The sequence below is a fragment of the Rhinoraja longicauda genome, chromosome 23, assembly GCF_053455715.1.
Source record: "Rhinoraja longicauda isolate Sanriku21f chromosome 23, sRhiLon1.1, whole genome shotgun sequence".
Lineage (NCBI taxonomy): Eukaryota > Metazoa > Chordata > Chondrichthyes > Rajiformes > Arhynchobatidae > Rhinoraja > Rhinoraja longicauda.
Genome location: NC_135975.1, coordinates 22,363,471 through 22,388,272, shown reverse-complemented (window position 1 = coordinate 22,388,272; position 24,802 = coordinate 22,363,471). Strand labels below are relative to the sequence as shown.

Sequence of the window (24,802 nt, the reverse complement as noted above, 5' to 3'; positions counted from 1 at the left end):
TCTCTGTTCCACCACCTAAAAATACTTTCTTCTCGCCTAATAAGTTTGTCCATATTGGACCTACTACCTGCTTGGATATTTTCACAAATTAATGTCCTCGGATATGTTGCTCTGTTTTTTTCATGGATTTTTCTGGAAACTACTATGCCGCAATTAAATTGTACAACATTTAACTGCCAAATACGGAAACATCCACGCCGTCATCATTTTTTTAATGCCTGGATATTGTGTTGAATGTTTATAAAACATAACCAAGATCACACTTCAAGGACTGCATTTAATTCTGTTTGCTACATTTTATCTAGATGCAGAGAAACAGAAATAGGAGTAAGATAGGCCACTTGGCGCTACGGGGCTGCACGACCCTTTTACACTACATCTACTTCAATGCCCATTTTCTGCCTTCTCCCATTATCCCTTTGCTTTAACTTTGCCTTTTGTGGTGGAGAATTTTACAGGTACTCTACCCCTGCGTGATGAATTTTGAATGGGGAAGGCTCCACATCTTGAAGCTGTGACCACTGGTTCTGGCTTTCCAGCTGTTGGGAACATCCTCCCTGTATCTAGTTTGTATTGTCCTGTTGAAAGCTTTATAAGTTTCTATGAGATACTGAATGTTGGCCTAATATTGCCAATCTCTCCTCAAAAGTCAACCCTGCAATCCCAGAAATTAGCACAATATTTGTTGCATTGGCCCGTGGCAAGAACGTCCTTCCTTAGATAAGGGTACCAAAAATTCACTCTTCAAGTAGAGTCTCTCAAAGACCTCATACAACAAAGCACACTTCTGCACTCAAATCCTGCGATAAAGATCAACATAGCGTTTGCTTTCTTTAGTGTTTGCATTCCTCAATCCTTGCTTTGAAGAACTGGTGTACAAGGCCACTCAGTCTTGTTGTGACTTCCTCTTGCCCAGTTTATCTCTATTATGTGGATCCTGAAGTGGGTTTCAAAAAATATGGTTCCAGGAATGGGTGATCTCAGCTGCAAGACTGGACTGAAGAATTCAAAGTTGCTCTCCTTGGAGCAGAGAATGTTGAGGCGGATATGTTAAAATATGATGGCAGGTTAAATAGGAAGAGGCTGTCCCATTGTACAAGGAACAGGAGAAACTAGATGAAGTGAAGTGTGAAAGGTGTAAGGGGAAGCGAGGAAAAACACTCAGGGAGCAGTTATAAGGTGGGTTGTTGCCTGCCGGAGAAATGGGAACAATAAATTAAACTTTTAAAAGGTTACTGGATGTGCGCTTGACGAAAAATAATTTGCAGAGCTGGGAGGTAGGTGGGTAGTGGGCTCATGAACAGGAGAAATAGTTGGAGAGAATTTCATGGCCTCAGTGGGTTGAAAGGCTGTTTATACACCAGAACCACCCGTGCCATGACTCTTATGATCCACTGTTCTGGAAAATAACCACAGCTGAAAAACATATTGAATAATTAGGAAGAAAAATGCATGCTATTTTGTCAGGATACAATATTGTTCTATAAGAAAATAACTGCAGATGCTGGTACAAATCGATTTATTCACAAAATGCTGGAGTAACTCAGCAGGTCGGGCAGCATCTCGGGAGAGAAGGAATGGGTGACGTTTCGGGTCGAGACCCTTCTTCAGACTGATGTCAGGGGGGCGGGACAAAGGAAGGATATAGGTGGAGACAGGAAGATAGAGGGAGATCTGGGAAGGAGGAGGGGAAGGGAGGGACAGAGGAGCTATCTAAAGTTGGAGAAGTCGACATTCATACCACCGGGCTGCAAACTGCCCAGGCGAAATATGAGGTGCTGTTCCTCCAATTTCCGGTGGGCCTCACTATGGCACTGGAGGAGGCCCATGACAGAAAGGTCAGACTGGGAATGGGAGGGGGAGTTAAAGTGCTCGGCCACCGGGAGATCAGTTTTGTTAATGCGGACCGAGCGCAGGTGTTCAGCGAAGCGATCGCCGAGCCTGCGCTTGGTTTCGCCGATGTAAATAAGTTGACATCTAGAGCAGCGGATGCAATAGATGAGGTTGGAGGAGGTGCAGGTGAACCTTTGTCTCACCTGGAAAGACTGTTTGGGTCCTTGGATGGAGTTGAGGGGGGAGGTAAAGGGACAGGTGTTGCATCTTGTGCGGTTGCAGGGGAAAGTGCCCGGGGTTGGGGTGGTTTGGGTAGGGACGAGTGGACCAGGGAGTTACGGAGGGAACGGTCTCTGCGGAACGCAGAGAGGGGAGGGGATGGGAAGATATGGCCAGTGGTGGGGTCCCGTTGTAGGTGATGGAAATGTTGGTGGATGATATGTTGGATCCGCTGGCTGGTGGGGTGGATGGTGAGAACGAGGGGGATTCTGTCCTTGTTGCGAGTGGGGGGAGGGGGAGCAAGAGCGGAGCTGCGGGATGTAGAAGAGACCCTGGTGAGAGCCTCATCTATAATGGAGGAGGGGAAGCCCCGTTTTCTGAAGAACGAGGACATCTCAGAAGCCCTAGTGTGAAACACCTCATCCCGGGCGCAGATGCGGCGTAGACGGAGGAATTGGGAGTAGGAGATAGACTTTTTGCAGGGGACCGGGTGGGAAGAAGTGTAGTCCAGATAGCTGTGCGAGTCAGTGGGTTTATAGTAAATGTCCGTCACTAGTCTGTCTCCTGTGATGGAGATGGTGAGGTCCAGAAACGGGAGGGAGATGTCAGAGATAGTCCAGGTATATTTAAGGGCCTGTCCATTGAAATGCCACAGTATATTTACAACTGAGGAATGAAAAAAGCATGTAAGAGATGCCAAAATCTTTAATCCAACCCACAGGAAGACCATATGTTTTTACACAATATCTTTCACACTATCTCTTGCAAAAGAAGCACAATGCAATTATATATTTGAACATCGATGGGAATATATCTTCGTATTGAATTTGCTGCATGGTCTCATAGGATCTGTGTCTCTAACTTCTTTGGAGATTTCCCTTCTATGACCTTGCACATACCATCGCTTGGTTCAATATTAGCTAAGTAACCCGGAAGGATAATTTTATTTTCCAAATCATTAGTACACTTGCAAATCCTATTATCCCAGACAGGAAAGGCACCAGATGTGCTGCCTGGGATATTTCCTGAGATATGCTTCAAAATAAATGAATAAATACAAATAAAAAATAACTTGACACAAAAGAATTCTGATTAAAATACGTGGATGTGGATAATCTGCATTCATCACCATGACAGCCATGTTTCCGGTCCTATGGCAGACAACATTTTGAAATGATCGACATTATATTCCAGAGATTTAGTTCCAAATTAATTGTTTCCCAGCCACCATGGTGGGACTTAAACTCAAGTGATGTTTCAGAAGTGTGTTCATTAATCCAGTAGTTTAAACACAATGCCACCAAACCACTTCCCCTCTGGCCGATCCAATATCCCATAATGGAAATTGGCTGTCTGTATGCCATCAGGATGGGATGACCCTTTTTCCCCTATAAATTTCTAGAATCAGGCACCTGATCGACAAAAATGGAGTCATGAACCAATAGAATGCCGAATGACCTCAGGGCAATATTTGCCTTTGTAGTGACCAGACATTCCCTGGTGCAAGATTTCACAGCCAGCATTAGATAGCCATCAACATTGACTCATTTGGAGTGGCACAGTGTGCAGCAGTAGAGTTACTGCATTACAGCACCAGAGTCCTGGGTTCGATCCTGACAATCGGTGCTGTCTGTATGGAGCTTCTGCATTCTCCCTACAACTGTCTGTATGTGTGGGGTTTCTCTGGGTGCTCTGGTTTCCTTCCATACTCCAAAGACGTAGGGGGTTATAGGTTTATTGGCCACTGTAAATTGTAAATTGTCCCTAGTGCCTAGTATAATGCTAGTGTACGGGTGGTCGCTGGTTGGCGTGGACTCGGTGGGCCAGAGGGCCTGTTTCCACGCTTTAAAACTTTAAACTTAAAGACTTGCCCTGCAAAGACCCAATCAGAAACTACTGGGAGAAAAAGACTCTTGAGCAGAAATCTGAGCAGAGAACTACATCATGGCAGGACCCAATTGACTGTTTAATGACTGATGTCACCACAGCTGGAGGAGGAAGAGGATAGAAGTAACATCAGCAAATTGCCAAACAATAAAACAAGGTACTGGAGGGGGTCCCAACCTGAAATGCCATCTGCCCATTTCCCTACATGAATGCAACATGATCTGCTGAGTTTCCCCATCATTTTGTTTTTCTGTTCAAGATTCCAGCATCTGCAGCATCCTTGTGTCTCCATCAAAACAGTGTTTCTTATTTTTAAACTACAATAGATATCTTTAATCCCAGGGTACAAGACCAGTGCTAACTGCTCCTAGAAAGACCCTAAAGGTTTAAAATTCTTATTGATCCACCAACAATCCAAGATAAAGAGACGCTTAACATTTTGACTTGAAGCCAGTATGTTTCACTCAGTTCAATTTATTTTATTCAAATCGCCCACTATCACAACTGATCTGTGCAGGAACTGCATTAAAATATTTTAGTGGAGTCAAATTAGAGCACAGTCTCTAGAATCAGAACCAAAACATTAAGCTGCTAGAAGAACTCAGTGAGAACAAGGGTTTGAAGAAATCACTGAGCTCTTCCAGCACTTACGGGTTTTTTTGGGCAGTGCACAAGTTTGATACCTTAGTCAGGTTGAAAACACTGATACAAAAAAATAAAGTTCCAATCCCATTGTGGTGGCTGAGGAGTTAAATTCAAATAATTAAATAAATATGGATTTATATTTTTTAACGCTAGTCTTTGTAATTGTAACCGCAAAACTACTTGACTTTCATAAAAGCCCATCTGATTCACTTGTGCTTCAGGAAAGGAAAATTGTCAACCTTACCAGGTGTCTCCTTCTTCGGGAGTTGCTCGGGATCAAAAATTATTTGCTTCTTCTCTGGATTTGGTTTTGAATGGCGGATACGGCTAATGTGGGAACTGCAGACCTTTCTACTGATTGGAAAGGAGGTGCGTACTAAGGCAGATGGGTGAGTAATTTGTGAGGTGGTTCACTCCAACTGTTTCTTATGTATGGCTTCTGAGTGCAACTGATGTATGGAGTCTAGTTTCTCAATACCATCTTGACAACTTCTTCTCTATTTTGAGCAATTATGGATCAAGGATTCCCAAGAGTTATTTAGGATGTTGCAACCTTTCAGGGAGGCTTTCAGCACCTCCTTTCCTCAATTAAACAAAGGCTGTGCTGGCAGACTGAAGATGATGATGATTTTCATCATTGATGTCTGCTTTTGATGGGAAGTGCCTCCAACGCGTGGAAAGTGATTCACATTTGCCAAGCTCTCACCATGAACAGTCTTATTAGTTAAGATTAGTTGCACTTCCAAAGTTTGTTGGGAGACGAGATGTAACACTGCAGTGGAGAAAGATTGAGAAAAGAGTTACAAGTTCACAAGTGATAGTAGAATTGGGCCATTCAGCCCATCGAGTCTACTCCCACCATTCAATCGTGGCTGATCTGTCTCCTAATCCCATTTTCCTGCCTTCTCCCCATAACCCTTGACACCCGTTCTAATCAAGAATTTGTCTATCTCCGCCTTAAATACATCCACTGACTTGGCCTCCACAGCCTTCTGTGGCAATGAGTTCCAGATTAACTGCCCTCTGACGAAAGAGGTCGGGGCAATAACGCAGGCTTCTTTGACCCTGATCTTCGCAGAGATTGGGTTTTTTCTGTACACTAACATTAGTTCCTGATCCGGGTTTTATATGATTCCAGACCATCAATGCGAATGACTATCAACTCAGCCTGAAGAAGGGTCTCGCCCATTCATTCTCTCCTGAGATGCTGCCTGACCCGCTGAGTTACTCCAGCATTTTGTGAAATAAATACCTTCGATTTGTACCAGCATCTGCAGTTATTGTCTCAGCTCAACCTCATTTACAGTAACATCCACATTCTGTGAAAGATTAAAAAAAAATTTTTTTTAAACGCAACCCTTTGCGGTCATCTGCCGTTCTGTGCCAATTTCTGAGACTTGTCCACCTTTGGGGGACTTGTATCGGTCAGCAATGAGAGGATGCGTGAACTTGCAACACTTTATCTCCCATGTCCTGCCGCAGCGCTGGCTGGCTGGCTGTGGAACTCCCCGCCCTCCCAGTCATTTTTCTTCTACAGACGTAAGCGGCGGTTCCCATGGTTTCTGGCATCACGTGTAAGCTGGCAGTCGGGGTGAGTGGGGAGGGTTCTTGTAGAAGATGATGTGCCATTGAAAGCGGGCGAGGGACGGAGAGAGAGAGACAGAGAGAGGGGGGGGGAGTACCATGACTCTTCAACTGAGCAGGGCGGCGTTCGCCAGGACCGGCCAGAGTTTGCATGTGTCCCAGTGATCGTGGAGTGCATTACATTACATTGCATTGCATCACATCGCTTCCCTGCAGCCACCCTCACTCAACCCCGTGGTCATTTCTGCGGCGCATCACACACACACACCAGCAATGAGCGTGAAGATCCCCGCTGGGCTGACGGACTTGCTGCAGAGCTTCACCGTGGAGGTGCTGCGGAAACAGCCCGACGACCTGGTCGGCTTCGCCGTGCAGCATTTCAGCAAACTACAGCAGGGGGAGAGCCCCACTGACGGCAGCGGCGCCGGGAGAGCCCCCCGGACGGTCAACTTCGCCGATGAGCCCATGCAAACCGACTCCGAGGACGACGACGAGGACGACGAAGAGTTCGAAGGTAAACTTTTTTATAATTTAAAAATATATATTATATTGACTGGCGTTTATTGCATTGCGTTTAGTTTAGGGTGTGTGGGTACTTGAGAGGGCGATGGGCCATCATGTGATCTATGGGAAGCTGTGGAGAAAGGAATCGAAAACAAGGACCATCCGGCAAGTTGACGGGGGGGTCGGACAAGGAGGGTGGGAGAGGCTTGTTTGGAGTGCTGGGTGATCTCTGTACAATCAATGTAATGCCATTAACTCCATGTGCAATCAGTGTTGCAACTTAGCACACTACAAACCCGCTCGCAGGAAAAAAACGATGGGAAGTTTTTATTATTGTTGGAATAAAAAGACATTCTTAACATCATTGGGAATGGCAGGCCAAAGTTTGGATTGGTTCGTTTTTTCTTCCTTGGGTTGGTTGAGGATAAAATTGGGAAAATGCACGATTCACTCGTGAAGGGGTTGGTGACAGGAGTCAAGAATTTGGCTTGGTGGGTGACTTTTTTTTTCCTTACGACCATTGAGAGTTTAGAGAAGGGACAGTCTCATTAAGCTGGAAATGATGAAAGGAGGAAGGCTGATCGGCAATTGATCGAATTGTTACAACTATTGTTCCTGGATGAGAAGCTGCTGGAACTGGGGCTCAGCACCCCTCTGTGTGCCTGGGTCCTGGACTTTCTCACCGCCAGGCCCCAAGTGGTCAGGATGGGGGAACACACATGGTTGCGTCCTTAGCCCCCTACTGTACTCCCTGTACACACATGACTGTGGGGCCAGGTTCAGCCCAAACTCCATCATCAAGTTTGCTGATGACACTGTGGTGGTGGGCCGGATCTCCAACAACGATGAGAAGGCCTACCGGGAGGAGGTGGCTGATCTGGCACTCTGGTGTCAGGACAATAGCTTCCTCTTGAATGTCACTAAAAGAAGGAGCTGATTGAGGACTTCAGAAGGGCTAAACATCCAAGGACGTACACGCCACTGGAGATAAATGGGTCTACTGTGGAAGGGTGAGCAGTTTTAAATACTTGGGAGTCCGCATCACAGAGGATCTGACGTGGGCAACGCACATTGCCGCACTGGTGGGTAAGGCAAAGCAGCGCCTTTACCACCTTAGACAACTGAGGAAATTCAGAGTGTCTCTGAGGATCCTTCATTGCTTCTACTCTGGGGCTATAGAGAGCATCCTGTCCGGCAACATTACAGCCTGGTTTGGGAACAGCTCTGCCCAGGACAGGATGGCACTGCAGAGAGTAGTGCGTTCGGCAGAAAGCACCATGGGAACTACACTCGTCCCCCTGCAGGACCTATACATCAGGAGGTGCAGATCCAGAGCAAGCAAGATCATGAGGGACCCCTGCCACCCCAGTAACGGACAGTTCGAGATGCTACGATCAGGCAAACGCCTCCGCTGTCACGCTGTGAAAACGGAGAGGATGAGACGGAGTTTCTTCCCACAGGCCATCAGGACTGTCAACTTTTATAACCCCAGAGACTAAATTTTTATCTACACTATAGTAACTTATTAACTTTATTTATATGCTGTAACTGTAATTCTTTTTTGTGCACAATCCGCAGGCATTGCCACTTTCATTTCACTGCACATCGTGTATGTGTATGTGACAAATAAACTTGACTTGACTTGACTTGGAATCCTTTGCTCCTGGAAATTGGCTAACCTGGACAATATGTGGGACAGTTTACAACTTGCAACTTGTAATGCTACGTGGTGTAATCTGTATCTCTCCACCATGAAGACCATCTTCCCATTCCCTGAACCCTTTGTCACTAAATCCGCTTCAAGTCCTGGGATAGACTGATTCTGTCATCTCCAGTTTATTGTTGGCTCTTCTCCACTGGTGTAAACGGAATCTTGGACAAAGCTTAATCGTGTTGTAAAAACAGAAAATGTATTCAGCAGATCAGGCAACATCTGTAGAGAGGGAAACAGTCAAAGTTTCAGGACAGTGATCCCTGCTGACTGTTTCTGGCAAAATACTGCCCAAAATTTTTGTTGTATTTCACTGTATTTGTTCAGTTCTATACACAAAGTCTGGACGTTTATGTTCTGATCCACCTCAGTTACATACTGATTGACAGTATTGCAAACATCTTTCTCTTCTGGATACTTCTAAGTTTATTTGGTAAATTCTTAATGTCTTGTTGACTTAACATCTGTTCTTTTGATGCTTGGATGTATTAGTCTCTCAAATAACTTGTAGTGACTTGGAGCGACTGGGCTTGTATATACTGGAATTTAGAAGGATGAGAGGGGATCTTATTGAAACATATAAGATTATTAAGGGGTTGGATACGTTAGAGGCAGGAAACATGTTCCCAATGTTGGGGGAGTCCAGAACCAAGGGCCACAGTTTAAGAATAAGGGGTAGGCCATTTAGAACGGAGATGAGGGAAAACGTTTTCAGTCAGAGAGTTGTAAATCTGTGGAATTCTCTGCCTCAGAAAGCAGTGGAGGCCAATTCTCTGAATGCATTCAAGAGGGAGCTCGATAGAGCTCTTAAGGATAGCGGAGTCAGGGGGTATGGGGAGAAGGCAGGAACGGGGTACTGATTGAGAATGATCAGCCATGATCACATTGAATGGTGGTGCTGGCTCGAAGGGCCGAATGGCCTACTCCTGCACCTATTGTCTATTGTCTATTATTATAAAGTGCTGCTCTTTTTCCCCAAATGTTTCATCTGACCTCTCCTTTGACTTTACTCTTATGTTTTTGTCATTTGCTCAGTGGGAATACAAAGTACTCCTAACCTGGTTCAAATCAAGATTATGTTGCTTCTCGGTGCTTTTGGTTGTCGCACAGAACTGTGCTACTCAGGTTTCTGTTAAGTTATCATTGTGCCTTCTCATGTGTCACCACCACCGGTGCCTTAGTCCCACAAAACTACTTTCAAGGTTGCATCTGTGCCAGAAGGAGATAGCCCTGCAATGCGCTATGTCAATTTGAAACAGGACTTCCATATATCTAGGGACAATTACATTTCCGTGGTCGTATATGATTATCAACTGACAGTGTCCTGCAAAACCTTCCTTGGTTATCTACTCTGCTGCCTTCTTCCATCACATTCCTTCCATTTGGTCATTGAGTTTGTATCCTCATGGAGCAAATTGCCCTCCATCATTGCATTTCCCAACTGCTGGGACTTTTAGTTTATGCTTCAAAACATGGGCTTAGTCCTTTAGCAGACAATGTTGATAGAAACTCTTACCTAAAACATTTTATCTTTGTCTTAATTCAGCTAGTGATTGTTCCTGCATTGGCTGAAAATACTTTGCAAAACTTCTGGATCCAAATACTGATGTGTCATAAGTTTGCCTGTTGTTATTGCAGAGAGTATGCTTTTCTTCTAAAGACATTTTATTTCAGTCGTGCTTTCTGAAATTTCTGAACACCCCACTCTGCAAACTCTCACTTTCTTAACTGTATGATCATGACCTCTATTTGAGAAGCCTGATAGCCCTGGTTACCTGGTACATATGCAACTTCCCTTGTGATATTTCACTTCTCTCAGCCTTTTTCAACTTCTCAGTCCTTGGTGAACTTCCTCAGGATCATTGGATCACTGTACTGGCCTGATCCTGCCAATACTGTGAGCAGCGTTGTGTGCCATTACTAGCCCTAGACTGATTGACACCTTGTACTTTCCACCGACTGGGAGGAGTTAAAAGCAAAACCAGTAATCTTGGAGATGTGTGACCCACTTGCATAGGGATTAAACAGAAGATGTATCCTCTTACTCCGTTTCCCAATCTAATTGCAACATCATTGGCCTCTGGCTGTCGCCTGCCGCACGCACATGTGGGTCTGTTTCCCAATAACATCGGGCCATCGTGCATCTCATTTCTACCAATGTTTGCAACACTTCTGCAGATTACTCTTCTTCAGTGGAACTTGCTTGAAGTGAATCCTGTGGCCATTTTGCTCCATTAATGAATGACCTGCTGCATTATCTGCACTCAGTATAAAACCTCAATCATTTGTTTTAATGACAGTTATGAACGATGCAATTTTTCATCGTGTTGCCATCCATTCAACATGCTCTATGATTGTTAACTTTAATGGTTTAGGCCGCACCTGTCAGGATACATTTGCTAGGCAAGTTTCCTTGCCTTCAAGCAAACTAGACTTTTTTTTGTACTATAATTATAACAGTGGGCTGCTTCAAATGGGGAGATGGAGGCTGTGTGGCTTTGCTGACATCAGTAGCAAGGCATTTTGCAACTGTGTGACTTGTGGTTTTCCTGCCTCTCGGGTTCCTGTGGTTAATTGGTTTTCTCCAAAATAACACAAAACCTGATCCTGTTGGCGAGATTATGGCTATTGCCTTAATTACTGCCCATGTGACTTTTTCCTCCCAACTTGTAGTATCTCAGTGTTGACACAAGAAACAGCAGATGCTGGAATTTTGAGCAAAACACAAAGTACTAGAGGAACTAAACGAGTCAGGCAGCATCTGCAAGGGGACGAACAGGCGATGTTTCAGGTTGGGACCTATCTTCAGACCTATGCTCAAGTATATCTGTGTAATTTCTATCAAAGTTGCAGTTTTCTTTGACTTCTGAACTTGAGTACATGCATGTTCGTATTTGGCTTGTATTCTCATGCCACCACAAAACTTAAAAAATGTTCACCTTGCTAAGTTGCTGAAGCTGAGGATGTAATCCTCAATGCCTTCACTGGCATGTGATCACAAGTATAAGACTTGTACTCTAATATTTTGTGTGGTGTTGTGTTGAAATGTGCAGATAGATTCTCAACAGTCTCTTCAGAATCCACCGGGTGGCGCTGTCAGCGACGGCAGCCTCACCAACAGTCTGTCTGTCTTCATATTGTCTGTTCTTTTCAGCGTGTTCTAAAAGTTTGTGTTATGTGGGGGGTGGGGGAGGGGGTTGGGGGAAACTGATTTCAATCTCTTACCTTGCCGGAGATGCGATTGTTTTCCGGGTCGTATCTCCAGTCGCTCTGCGGCCTAACATCATGGAGCTGGCGGCCTTGCTCGAGACTGACTTTGAGCCCCACCGCAGGGCCGTGGACTTACCATCGGAGCCTGCAATCTCTTGCCTGGGATCGACGCTCCAACCGAGGCCTGCAGATTTCAATATCGAGGAGCTCGTAGTGTCGGGTAGAGACTGATGTTGGGAAGCTCCAAAGTCACAGGAGGTTCGACTAGCAGTCCAGTCGCCCGGCGCGGGGGAGCTGAGATCCCCTCCGATGTGGGAGCTTGATCGTCCTGACGCGGAGGGCTCGACTGCCGGCTGCGGGAGCCAAGCTCGCCCCGACAACGGAAGGTTCGAGTGCCCTGACCGCGGGAGAACAAGGAAGGGAAGAAGTTTGAAGTTTTTTTGCCTTCCATCACAGTGAGGAATGTAGGGGAGTCGCTGTGATGGATGTTCATGTTAAACATTTATTTGGGTGTCTTGTTGCTCTTTATTAGTATGACTGTTATTAGTATGGCAAATCAAATTCCACGTATGTTGCAAAACATACTTGTCTAATAAAGTACTATTATGACGGAAGTCTACTATATTCTATGAAGGCAGAAAGTTTGCCAAGTGTAGGAGCCTACCACTCCTAATAAAATAGCTTTTCTTGCTTACAGACTCTCACATCATAGTCTCCAGGATTGTTTCATATCACCTCCTCAGTGTTGTTAACCTTTCAACAGCTTGTTCCAAGGGAACACCTCTTGGGCCTGATCATATTTTTCAAGCTTACTAATGAGTTTTATTTGTGTTTTTTCTGCTAACCTGCCATTGCTCATTTTGTGCATGATCTTATTTTGGTTTGAGTGGGGGGGGCTTTGGTTTCCACACATGTAAGCATATTTGCTCACTCACTCAGTTTTACTTCCTACCACCTACGACGTCCATGCATCCTATCTCCGTCATCAATGTGGAGTACAGTATTACAGTTTCTCCTGAACTGATCTCCAGAGCAGAGTATCATTTCCACTCATTTATGCTTAGAAATAGAACTTTGAACCAATATGACCTTCTGTTTTTAGGGGGTCAATCATCAATTGAGCTGCAAACAAGGTGCAAACAATGTAATATCTAAGAGCATGTGAAACAATTTTTAAGGGAGTAGCAACTTGCCAACCTAGGCTAACGCCTTTCCCAGCAGTTATTAGCCAAACATGTATCATCCTTCATTCTCATATGCAGTTATTTCTGTCTCAGTATATGTACTTACAGGTATGTGACGTCTGTGTTGTAATGTGCAACAAACCACATCCTAAGCGAGATGTATAAAGTAGTACGTAACCTCTTTAAACATTACAATCAAGTTTCTCATTTCTACGTGTGGATCTAACATGATACCCAACTAATACTGATTATATTATTGTCATGTGTACCGAGCTACAGTGAAATGCTTTGTGTGCTAACCATCAAATCAAATAATACTTTATGTGCTTACAATCTAGCCATACCCAAGTACAACAGCTGGTGCAAATAGGAAAATACCAGCGTGCAGAATATAATATCACCCCTTTAAAGCATTACAGCTGCAGATAAGATGCAAATAAAGAAAAGCACAAGGTCTGCAATGAGGTAGTTGGGAAGATTGGGACTGCAGCCTAGCTTATGGGAGGATAGTTCTGTAGTCTGATAACAGCAGGGAAGAAACTGTTCTTGAATCTGGTGGTACGTGCTATCATGCTTTTTTTTTATCTTCTGTCTGACAAGAGAGAGAAGCAGAGGGAATGACGGGTGAAAATGTCCCTTGATTATGTTGGCTGCTATCCCGAGGCAGCGCGAAATATAGATGGAGTCTTTACTTTAGATTTTAGATTAGAGATACAGTGCGAAAACAGGCCCTTCAGTCCACAGAGTCTGTGCAGACCAACAATCACCCCGTATACTAATACTATTCTACACACTGGGGACAATTTTTACAATTTTACCAAAGTCAATTACAGTATACAGTAGAGAGCATACTGACTAATTACAAACCTGCGCATCTTTGGAGTGTGGGAGGAAACTGGAGCACCTGGAGAAAACCTACAAGGTCACGAGAAAACCTACAAGGTCACGAGAGAACGTACAAACTCCGTACAGACAACAACCGTAGTCAGGATTGACCACTCTGGCTCTACCGCTGTGCCACGGTGCCGCCCCTTTTTATATTGCATTTTTCAACTGGACTCGCAGACGAGGAGTCTTTAGAGTCAGTGGGAGGATGGGCTGACTTGTGTGTTGAACTAGGCTACATGCACAATTCCCTGCAATTTCTTACGGTGTTTGGCAAAACTGTTGCCAAACCAAGCCGTGATGCATCTTGAGAGGGTGCTTTCAACGGTGCACCTGTAGAAGTTTGTAAAAGTCATTGGAAATATGCTGAACTTGTTTAGTTTTCTGAGGAAGTAGAGGCGTTGGTGTGCTGTCTAGGCCGTTGCTTCAATGTGGTTGGTCCAAGGCAGATTGTGGATGCTATTTATGCCTAGAAACATGTAGTTCTCGATCATCTTCACTTTGACACCATTGATGTTGACTGAGATGTGTACATCATACTGCTTTCTGGACTCACTAACTGGCTTCTTCATCTTGCTGACATTGAGGGAAACATTGTTGGCTTAAGACCACGACAAGTCGAAACAGAGAGAAAAAAATGAGAATTGAGTGTCCACTCTGAGCTGTGATTCAGGAGTTTAAGAGGAGACAAATGCTTCTTGAAGGTGGAGGGTTTATCAGACATTCAGTCCTTGTGATATCTCCTTTTTAGTAGCATTTGCTCCTGGAGGTTTTGTAGGAAGAACTAACTACTCTAACCTTACAATATGATGTCAGGTAAAGGTTACAGTTAGTTGCGTATAGAAGAAAGTAATCACTTATTATGCCAAAGCCTTATTAGGCATTCTTAGAGGAGAGGCCTTGAGTTTCCAAAAAATCATTCAGGGTAAGTAACTGTAATTTAACTGCAATGGTGTCTAAAATTGTTTTCTGTTGGATAGACACAAAATGCTGGAGTAACTCAGCGGGACAGGCAGCATCTCTGGAAAAAAGGAATGGGTGATGTTTCGGGTCGAGTCTGAAGAAGGGCCTCGACCCGAGACGTCACCCATTCCTTCTCTCCAGAGATGCTGCCTGTCCAGCTGAGTTACTCCAGCATTTTGTGTCTATCTTTGGTTTAAACCAGCATCTGCAGTTCCTTCATACACATTGTTTTCTGATGGTTGAGTTAATCTAATAAATAGTGGAATGGCTGGACTCCTCAGTCCCATGGAATGCTCTGGTAGATTTTTGTATGGAACTGAAGATGAGAACCATATTTTGCACTCTGTATCTTGGGATTGGAGAGGGAAGTGTGCTATTTAGTTGTTCAGGGACTGGTATCAGCAGGAGAGGGACCACTACTTGAAATAGATTGATTGCAGAGACTTGGATATAAGGGGTACAATTTCTAATCTTGTAAATGATACAAAACTTGGAAGTGTAGTGAACTGTGATGGAGATGGTAATAGACTTCAAGATGGTACTGATATAGGCAGATAGTTGTTAGATGAAACTTAATGCAGATAGTGAAAAGTGTTGCATGTTAGTAGGAATAATGAGAAGAGACAATTGAGGGCACACTGGCAATTGGGGAGCATGGACCAAAATTGGGGACTGTATGTCCATGATTCAAAGATGCAGGGCAGGTTGAGAAAATGATTTAAAAAAGACATGTAAACCCTGGACTTGATAACTAGAGGCGTAAAGTCGAGGTGCAAGGAAGTAAGTCATGATAATTTTTAATTTAATTTTAGCCAGGAGGGGAATGTTATGTCTGGTTCTGGGAGTCTGGTTCTAGGAAAGATGTGAAGTCTTGGGAAGGGGTGCTGGGGAGATTTAACACAAAGATTCCAGGAGTGAAAGAAAAACTGGGATTGTATTCGGACAGGAAAACATTGCAAGGATATCTGACTGAAGTACTAAAAATATGAAGTACGCAGAATGTGTGGAGAGAAACTTGCTTCCATCATTGGAAGCATGAAGAATTAAGGGATGAGAAATGATCAAAATTGACCACAGGATAAACTTCACACACCAAGTGGTAAGAGTTGAGAGTGCACTGTTAGGGGTATAAGTAGAGATGGATTCAGTTTATAGTATTCAAAAAGTGCTGGTAAGGGGAGGAGAAAAATAATTTGCTTGGTTTTTGGGAGAGGGTGCATTGATCTTGCACAGAGCTGGTACAAACCATGGGATGATTTGCTTCCTCCAAGGTTTAACATGTGGTGTGGAGTTGAATGTCGCTATTTTAAAGTCTCTTTTTGGATTTTTTAAAAACGTCTTGTATATTGCACATTTATAATAAATTCTAACGTGAACGTCTCGCTTGCCTTGCAGTCATCTGCTGATGACGATGCATCAGTGCTTCCACTGACAGAGGATGTGAAGGCAGGTTATGAAGTTCTATAGACATTTTCCATCTTCAGTACGATGCAAGCATTTATAAAAGAAAATTTGGCAGGATGTGTATGTAGTAATAAATTGTTTATATCATTCACAAACTTACAAAAATGTGCTATCGGTCTTCACAAAAGCACAATGACAGAAACAGTGATGTGCGGGTAAAATGGTTTGACGATCAAAAGCTTTTCATTTTAAAAAAAAAAAGTGAATTTTAAAGATAGGCCATAAAGACAAAATGGAGAGACATAATGATTGTTACCATTACATCTTGTTGTGGAACGTTGGTCTATTGGGTCCTGGGGGGACAGGGCTTTCTCCATCGCTGCTCCCACCCTCTGGAACTCACTACCCCAAACCGTCAGAGACTCCTCCTCACTCACCACATTCAAAACATCACTGAAGTCTCATCTGTTCAGCACTGCCTTCAATCACTGACCGTTACCTCACCTTCTTTTTCCTTTTCTCTTCGTTAACTCATTTATCTATTTATTTTCTTTTATGTTTTAGTAAACCTTGTAAAGCGTCTTTGAGTGTTAGAAAAGCGCTATATAAATGTAATGCATTATTATTATTATTATTGGATGCATTTTGTTTTTTTTTAATGTTCTTTTTAGGTATAGCCAGGTGTGGGAACCTGATTAAGGATAACAGGACAGATGTTCTAGGTTCTGTGTGGACAGATCTGCCATTGCTGCATGTTACACTTATGTCTTTCCAAATGGTCGTTTCTCATCCGATTTTGCTGGCACATGAGACAAACCAACAGACATCAGACAAACCAACGTGGTTTGACGTCAGACAAACCAACATATGCTGATTTTGGTTATAGTATTTTTAAAGCTGATTTAATGAATAGTGCCTTGAAATAGTGTCTTTTGGTGACGTGCCTCAACAATTACTGAGCAGTGGCACTGATATCCGTGATGATGAAGTGCTTTGACAGGTTCGTTATGATGCCCATCAACTCCTGCCTTAGTAAGGACCCGAGCCCCCTCCAATTTATTTCCAGCCGCAACAGATCAAAGAAGATGCAATCTCAGTGGCACTCCACTCTGCATTGGATCAGCTGGGCAATATGAATACTTACGTCAGGCTGATGTTCATGTCTTCAGCTTGGCATTCAACCTCCTCATCAGTGGACCACAATTTACATGAAAAGGCAACAACATTTCCTCCTGGCTAACCATCTCCCTCATGACTGTGCACTTGGTCCCTTGCTCTACTAACTCTGTACCCATGACTCAGTTGCCAGATGCAGCTCCAACGTTATATTGAAATTGCCGATGGTACCACCACTGATGGACAAGAAACTGGTGACGACGAGTTAGAGTCCTGGAGGGAGACTGATGATCTGATTAAATGATGCCAGAACAATAGTCTTGCTCTCAGTGTTAGCAAGACCATGGTTGACCTCTGGAGGGGAAAGCCTAGAGTTCATGAACCTGTCTTTGTCGATGGAACAGCAGTGGTGAGAGTCAACAGCCTCATGTTTCTGAGTGTGCATGTCTCTGAAGATCTGTTCTGGGTCGAATATATTAATGTAATCACAAAGAAGCGTCTCTGCTTCCTCAGAAGGTTGAGGATATATATTGCCAAAGATTCCATCTAACCTGCATGGTGCAGTCCAGAGCATAGTGACTGGTTACAATTTGGCCTGGTTCAGTAAAGTGAATGCCCAGCAATTAAGGAGGCTGCAGAAAGGGGTAGACATTTGCTAGCCAATCACAAGTATTGACCTCCTCACCATCAAAGTGATCTACAGGATATGCTGCCTCAAAAAGGTAGCTAATATTGCAACTCAGAGTCATACAGTACCGAAACAGGCACTTAGGACCAACTCGCCCCTTCTGACTAAGATGTCCCATAAATATCGTCAAAGACTCACATCATCATCGCACCACTACCATTGGGAAGAAGGTACAGGATCCCAAATGCTGTCACCATTCAGGTTCAAGAACAGCTTCTTCCCAGCATCAATCAAGCTCGTGAAGTTTGCACCTGGATTGTCAGCTTTCTTCAGAACTTCATGAAGAAATCATTACCCCTTAATGTTATTTTTTGTCCTGTTTCCTCATCAAATGTCCAAAATATGCACGTTGCAGGGTATTTTACAATGAGTTCAGAATATGTAAAATAAAAATAAATTATTAGAATTTTATGTTGATCTGATCCTGAAATGTTAATTGTGCCCCACAGATGTTACCCAACATAAATATCTCCATCATTTTCTCCTTCTCACATTGGTCATTAGAGGATATTATTTTCATGGGCAATCTCTTTAAAGAGAGTTTGACTAATTGTTAATAATGCCCAAATTGAAAAAGAAAACGAGTGACATTGTATTTATACAGCGCTAATGGGCACTTTACAGCCAATAAAGATCTTTTGGAGTGAAAAGTAAGGAAATGTGACACTTATGTATCACCAACAGCAATGAGACAGATGACGAGTTTTTTTGTGTGCTGTTGATGGATGGAGAAATGTTGCCCAAGACAGTGGAACACTAAGAGCATTGTGGGATTTTGTTTTGCCCAGGAGGTTTAACATCATTCAAAAGATAAAATTAGCTTGTTTATTCACAGCAATGCCCTTGAACTGAGTTTTCTGCATAGAGTTTTCTCCATAACAATACTTCGTCCACTCTTGCACAACAAAGTTCCTTTTCGGAATTTAAAATGCCCCGACAATAGTGTTTGGCTTGAGAACCTGGAAAACAGTTCTCTTTTCAATCTTTTTTTTCCCATCTTCAATTTGGTTTCTGTATTCTGTGTAAAATCCTGGTTAGAAAGAGATGTCGTCGACATTTGCTGGTTCCATGAGAGGCATATTTATGCTGCAAGGTGTCCACATCTCTTCAGCATTGCTAGTCAACTTCAGTTTAATTTATTCACAAAATGCTGGAGTAACTCAGCAGGTCAGGCAGCATCTCGGGAGAGAAGGAATGGGTGGCGTTTCGGGTTGAGACCCTTCTTCAGACTGATGTCAGGGGGGCGGGACAAAGGAAGGATATAGGTGGAGACAGGAAGATAGAGGGAGATCTGGGAAGGAGGAGGGGAAGGGAGGGACAGGAGCTATCTAAAGTTGGAGAAGTCGACGTTCATACCACCGGGCTGCAAACTGCCCAGGCGAAATATGAGGTGCTGCTCCTCCAATTTCCGGCGGGCCTCACTATGGCACTGGAGGAGGCCCATGACAGAAAGGTCAGACTGGGAATGGGAGGGGGAGTTAAAGTGCTCGGCCACTGGGAGATCAGTTTTGTTAATGCGGACCAAGCGCAGGTGTTCAGCGAAGCGATCGCCGAGCCTGCGCTTGGTTTCGCCGATGTAAATAAGTTGACATCTAGAGCAGCGGATGCAATAGATGAGGTTGGAGGAGGTGCAGGTGAACCTTTGTCTCACCTGGAAAGACTGTTTGGGTCCTTGGATGGAGTTGAGGGGGGAGGTAAAGGGACAGGTGTTGCATCTCGTGCGGTTGCAGGGGAAAGTGCCCGGGGTTGGGGTGGTTTGGGTAGGAAGGGAAGAGTGGACCAGGGAGTTACGGAGGGAACGGTCTCTGTGGAACGCAGAGAGGGGAGGGGACGGGAAGATATGACCAGTGATGGGGTCCCGTTGTAGGTGACGGAAATGTTGGTGGATGATATGTTGGATCTGCTGGCTGGTGGGGTGGAAGGTGAGAACGAGGGGGATTCTGTCCTTGTTGCGAGTGGGGGGAGGGGGAGCAAGAGCGGAGCTGCGGGATGTAGAAGAGACCCTAGTGAGAGCCTCATCTATAATGGAGGAGGGGAAGCCCCGTTTTAACCAGGGGGGATAGGATGGAGTCGAGGTAGGTAGAGATAAGTTCGGTGGGGCATGAGCAGGCAGAGACAATGGGTCTGCCGGGACAGTTATGTTTGTGGATTTTGGGTAGGAGGTAGAATTGGGCCGTGCGGGGCTGGGGAACTATGAGATTGGAGGCACTGGGGGGTAGATCGCCAGAGATGATGAGGTCAGTGATGGTGCTGCTGATAAAGGTCTGGTGTTTATCGGTGGGGTCATGGTCCAGGGATAGGTAGGAAGAGGTGTCTGATAGTTGTCGTCTGGATAGTTTAGTTTAGTTTATTGTCACTGGTATCCAGTCAGCAGAGAGACGATACGTGATAGCAATCGAGCCATTTACAGTGTATAGATACATGATGAGGGAATGACGTTTAGTGCAAGGTAAAGCCAGCAAAGTCCGATCAAGCATAGTCCAGGGGTCACCAAAGAGGTAGATAGTAGTTCAGCACTGTTTTCGAGTTGTGGTAGGATGATTCAGTTGCCTAATTTTGAGATATCAGTCATTCATCTTATCTAGGCTATTGTGAGTTATACTAAATTGTAAACCATTTCATCAAATTTGTCAAAGCAACAATTTTAAGTCTGTATATCATTGGACAATTCATTCATTTATATATTTTTTGAAAATTATTGCAGTGTGCTATAGTGAAAAATTGTGTTTAGTAATTCCGGTGCCATACCATAAAATGATCTTTATGCAAAAAAAGGCCATTGGGAAAATTAGTAGAACCTAGCTTTAGAAATGTCTGAGAATAAATGTGAATTTGAAAAGTGGTGCAATGTGTGATAAAACTTTGCAGGAACTAATTGAATTTGGTATTTATTATCTTTTTCGTGAGTGCTAATGGACTTGTTGGTGCTTTGTTTACTGTCATGCAAGGTCTTGCAACTTTTTGTTGTTGAACATTTTTTCATTAAATGAATCCAGATGAAACCTTTTTTTCTTGTTTGCACTATTGGTGACTGTAATCAAGGAAAACTTCTGTCATGATGGCACTTCCATCTGTTTTGGATAACAACAAAAGATAAAATTTCTTCAGTAGGTTCTGCAGAAATGTAAAGTAATTAAAGCTGAACAAAATGGAACCAAACAAGATTGCACATCGCAATCCATTTTGACATAGTCTCTACAACCTTTGTCGGCTGATCAGCTGATTTGAGGCAAAGCTTATTTGAGTCATTTTGCCTCATTTGGAGACAACAAGGCATGGATCAAAGTGACAGTTACACCTAACTTAAGATGCTATTACACCAAGAGGGCACCGGATATTTAAAATGATTCTGGTTTAAATAACGATTCTAATGTATGAATTAATATATTATTTAAGTTAGTCATTTGAATGTAGATCAATAACTCTTTCTGCCCTGCATATTTCTGGATATGCAGTTGGTACCTGGCTCCCAGCAGTTCATCGTACCTGTGTTATCTCAGCCAAGAGAGGTCTGGTGCACGCGCCGAACAACTCCCTCAACATATTGAGGTCCTTGCTCTCCATGTTTGCTGGGGGTCAAAACTACCACTGATTTTGGTTTATCTTGAAGTTTGTGAATATCTTTGATATTTAAGATGTACGGCACTTAAAAAAGATACATGAAATTAATATTTTGCACGGAAAACCACGGAAAAGCCGTTTGTGCTCCCAAAGGGAATTAAAACAGGCTAAACTTGTATTCTCCCAGCAACCGTATTCATTTGGTTTCACCTCTGCGGGTTGGGTGTGTGGGCTTCTCAGCGGGAAAGCCAGTGAAGTTGGTGCTGCTCTGCGGGCCCGATGCAGAGACCACCAGAGTAATGCAAGGAACTGATGGGAGGTGAGGCATCTTCCTTAACTTGGATGCACACATGTTCTGGAAGTCAGTACTTCTCTGGGGAGATGTGGGCACTATAATATTGGTGTGGAAACTGAAGCTCTGGCCCATATCTTGCAGAGGTTGATAGTGGATAACCTGCCATTATTCAGATCCCATTCCCAAAATAATATTTGCTCTTTTGTATTTGGCCAAGGTAGACTCTGTTTTTAATTCAGCTAACTTAAACTAAATGAAAAAGAAGCAGGGTGTCTCCATTGGAGTTTTGTGTTTGTTGTGGTAACTATTGTATAATGGAGTTAACATTCCGGTTCATTCTGTGGGTCGGGATAATCTAATTACAATGAGCCAAACCAATGCAATCAATTGAGACTTTTTCAAGCATGAGAGAGTAATGGACTGAAGCACTTGCAACCATGTGTTCCTTGAATTTTCACATGGTTCAAGAATCAGTTCCCCTGATTTGTGTCCTCCCATGAGAACTGGCGCATCCAGCCAGGTCAAAATCAATTGATTAATTCTGCCCAAGAAGCTGTTCAGGAAGGCTCTTCACCCTCATTTACCGAGGTGCACAGGCACTTTTGGGAATGCTATTTATCAAGGTTCAAGGTCCTCTTTTTCTCCCATGGTTGGGGCAGCCGAACCATCCACAGTCGAGGCGGCGGTCGAAGCCCCCGCATCGGGGCGGTCAAGTACATGTAATGACTACTGTAAATTTAAGAGTTAACAATATATTCTCAGTGTTATTTTTAAATAGGTTTGTTCCAAAGTTATTCATCTTTGGTGCTAATCTGTATTTAAATATTCTTATTTTCGATGTTTAAACTCGGTTTCAGCAGTACAATCAGAGTTACCGCTTTTAAAATATATCAGGAGACTCTCATTATTAATGAGAAAGCGAAAACAATTATAATCTGCTTTTCTGGGTAGATTAGTTCATGAAAATTTAAAATCTTATTGTTTATGCCAATTTTAGTGGAACATTAAATATTAATCTAATCAAGGCATTTTTGGTTAGTTTCTGGGTGTTGCAGATGTGTTGTAATGGTTAACTGAGTAGGAAGTACAGGAAAGCACACCAGCTCGGTGATGGGAACAATCAGGACGGTAGCCAAAAATGTAACTGAGGAGATGATTTTCAAATGAGTGGGAGATGAACAACTGGAAAGAATTTCTAACTATTTAAGTGATAGTTTAATAAATGTCAGGGTTTAATGCCCATGCAGAGTTTGCTTACTCGGATGACTTTTAAAAGCATTTTATCTTTACAGGCTATTTTCCCAACTTTTGAACAGCAAGTCTTTTATTTTAAATGGTTCGGATTGGGGGCAGGAGGTTGTTGAGTTTAGTTATTCAGTCTCTCTGAAGTTTTATGCATTGAATGATGCCTGATTATCATTTATGATCAGTTAGTGGATTTTGTGAAGTTGGTGAGGAACTGTCTTTGATGTCTACATCCAACATGAAAATGGCATTAAATGCGGATTTATTAATGAAGGCAAAGCCACACATGGCTTGTGGGGTTCTGTAGTGTTGATTGTATGTTGGAACCATTTCTTTTGATAAACACACGGGACTAATGAGAGTCTATGGGACCATATTTCTTTGGGTGTAATTTAAATAATTGATATTAAAGAGAATATTTTGGCAACTGCAGATAAGCTTTTCACCCGTAAGATTCTAATTGACCTATCATTGTGCAGCATTGTAGTTTAAAAAAATAATTCTTCACAGCAACACGAAGTTGGGGAATAACCAATGATATGAGTCGTGTAATTTTCTCTGGGCCACCCTGTGAATAATTGGAAAATAAAATAAAGTATTATAAAGCAGTTATTTTTATTTACTGTTTGCTTTGCGTGGTGGCAATAAGCCAGGGTTCGAATGGGAAAGTGATTAAATAGCAGATTCCTGCACCTTTTTGATTTATTAGTATTGGTTTATTATTGTTACCTATACCAATAAGCAGTGAAAAACTTTTGTTTTGAGTGCTATCCAAGTAAATCATGCATATGTGATTACAATCCATGTTTAACCAACTACACAAAAGGAAAGGAAACAGAATGCGGAGTATAATGAAACAGCTACGGAGAAAGTGCAGATAAAAAAAGTGCAAGGGCTGCAACACGGTAGACCGGGGATGCATCCTTAGCATTATGGAGGCGCATTCAAGAGTCTGATAAAGGAAGATGCTATTCCTGAACATGATGGCACGTGTTTTCAAGCTTTCATATTTCTGGCTGACTGGAGAAGTAAGGACCAGGACTGAGTGGTGCTTGATGGTGTTGGCTGCTTTCCTGAGGCAGCATGTAGATTGAGTCAGTGGGGTAGAGGCTGGTGTGCGTGATGGACTGGGCTGCATCTGCAGCTCGCTACAATTTCTTACTTTTGGTCAGAGCAGATGTCAAATAAAGCTGTCATGCATCTCAAAAGAATGCTTGCTATGGAGCATAAATTAACGAACAAGACGCTTAGTTTCATTTTACTTGTATGGAGTTCAATAACTTATGTACTGCAAAGTTGTAATTTCATTATTTTGCAAAGTAAACAAACATTGCTGTAACATATTAAGTTGTTTCATGGAACTCTATGGCTGAATGGGTGGACATGTGGGCCACAGTATGCATGGCGGTCAAAGGAAATCTGCCCACATTCATGTACACTTTAATGCCTGAAGTGCTCATGTAGTTTTTAAAATCTGATGTTATTGTGATTGTCTACCTCCACCATCCTTTCAGATAGTGATACCAGATTCTGACCACTCTGCATAATAATTATTTTTTTAAATGCTTTGCCCAACCACCCACCTCTCCTCCACTTACTCCATCAGTCACCATTTGCAATTGCAGTGAGCTTTCTGTTTGTTGTAATTATTTCAAAGCTGTCATTGAAAATAGGCACATAGATTTTGTTTGATTCTTGCAGATAGAAAGGATTTCACGGATTCTATTGTAAATAGATTGCTGATTAGCAAGGGGATGAAATGCTGCTGGGGATATGCAGAAATATGGAGTTGAGTTTAGTTACATTGGCCATGATCTTGCTGAAAGGCAGAATACACTGAAGGGGTCAACTGTAATTGTATGTTTATT

General features: G+C 43.1%; 1 protein-coding gene across 1 annotated transcript in view; it reads left to right on the top strand.

Annotated features, from left to right (window-relative positions):
- Positions 1 to 6,189: 6,189 nt before the first annotated feature.
- LOC144604938 (cAMP-dependent protein kinase type II-beta regulatory subunit-like) overlaps positions 6,190 to 24,802 on the top strand; it is a 66,223-nt gene continuing 47,610 nt past the window's right edge. Inside the window, exon 1 of the mRNA XM_078419838.1 lies at positions 6,190 to 6,682. Coding sequence (XP_078275964.1) covers positions 6,442 to 6,682 — 241 coding nt within the window. The 5' untranslated portion in view covers positions 6,190 to 6,441. The remainder of the gene's footprint in view (positions 6,683 to 24,802) is intronic.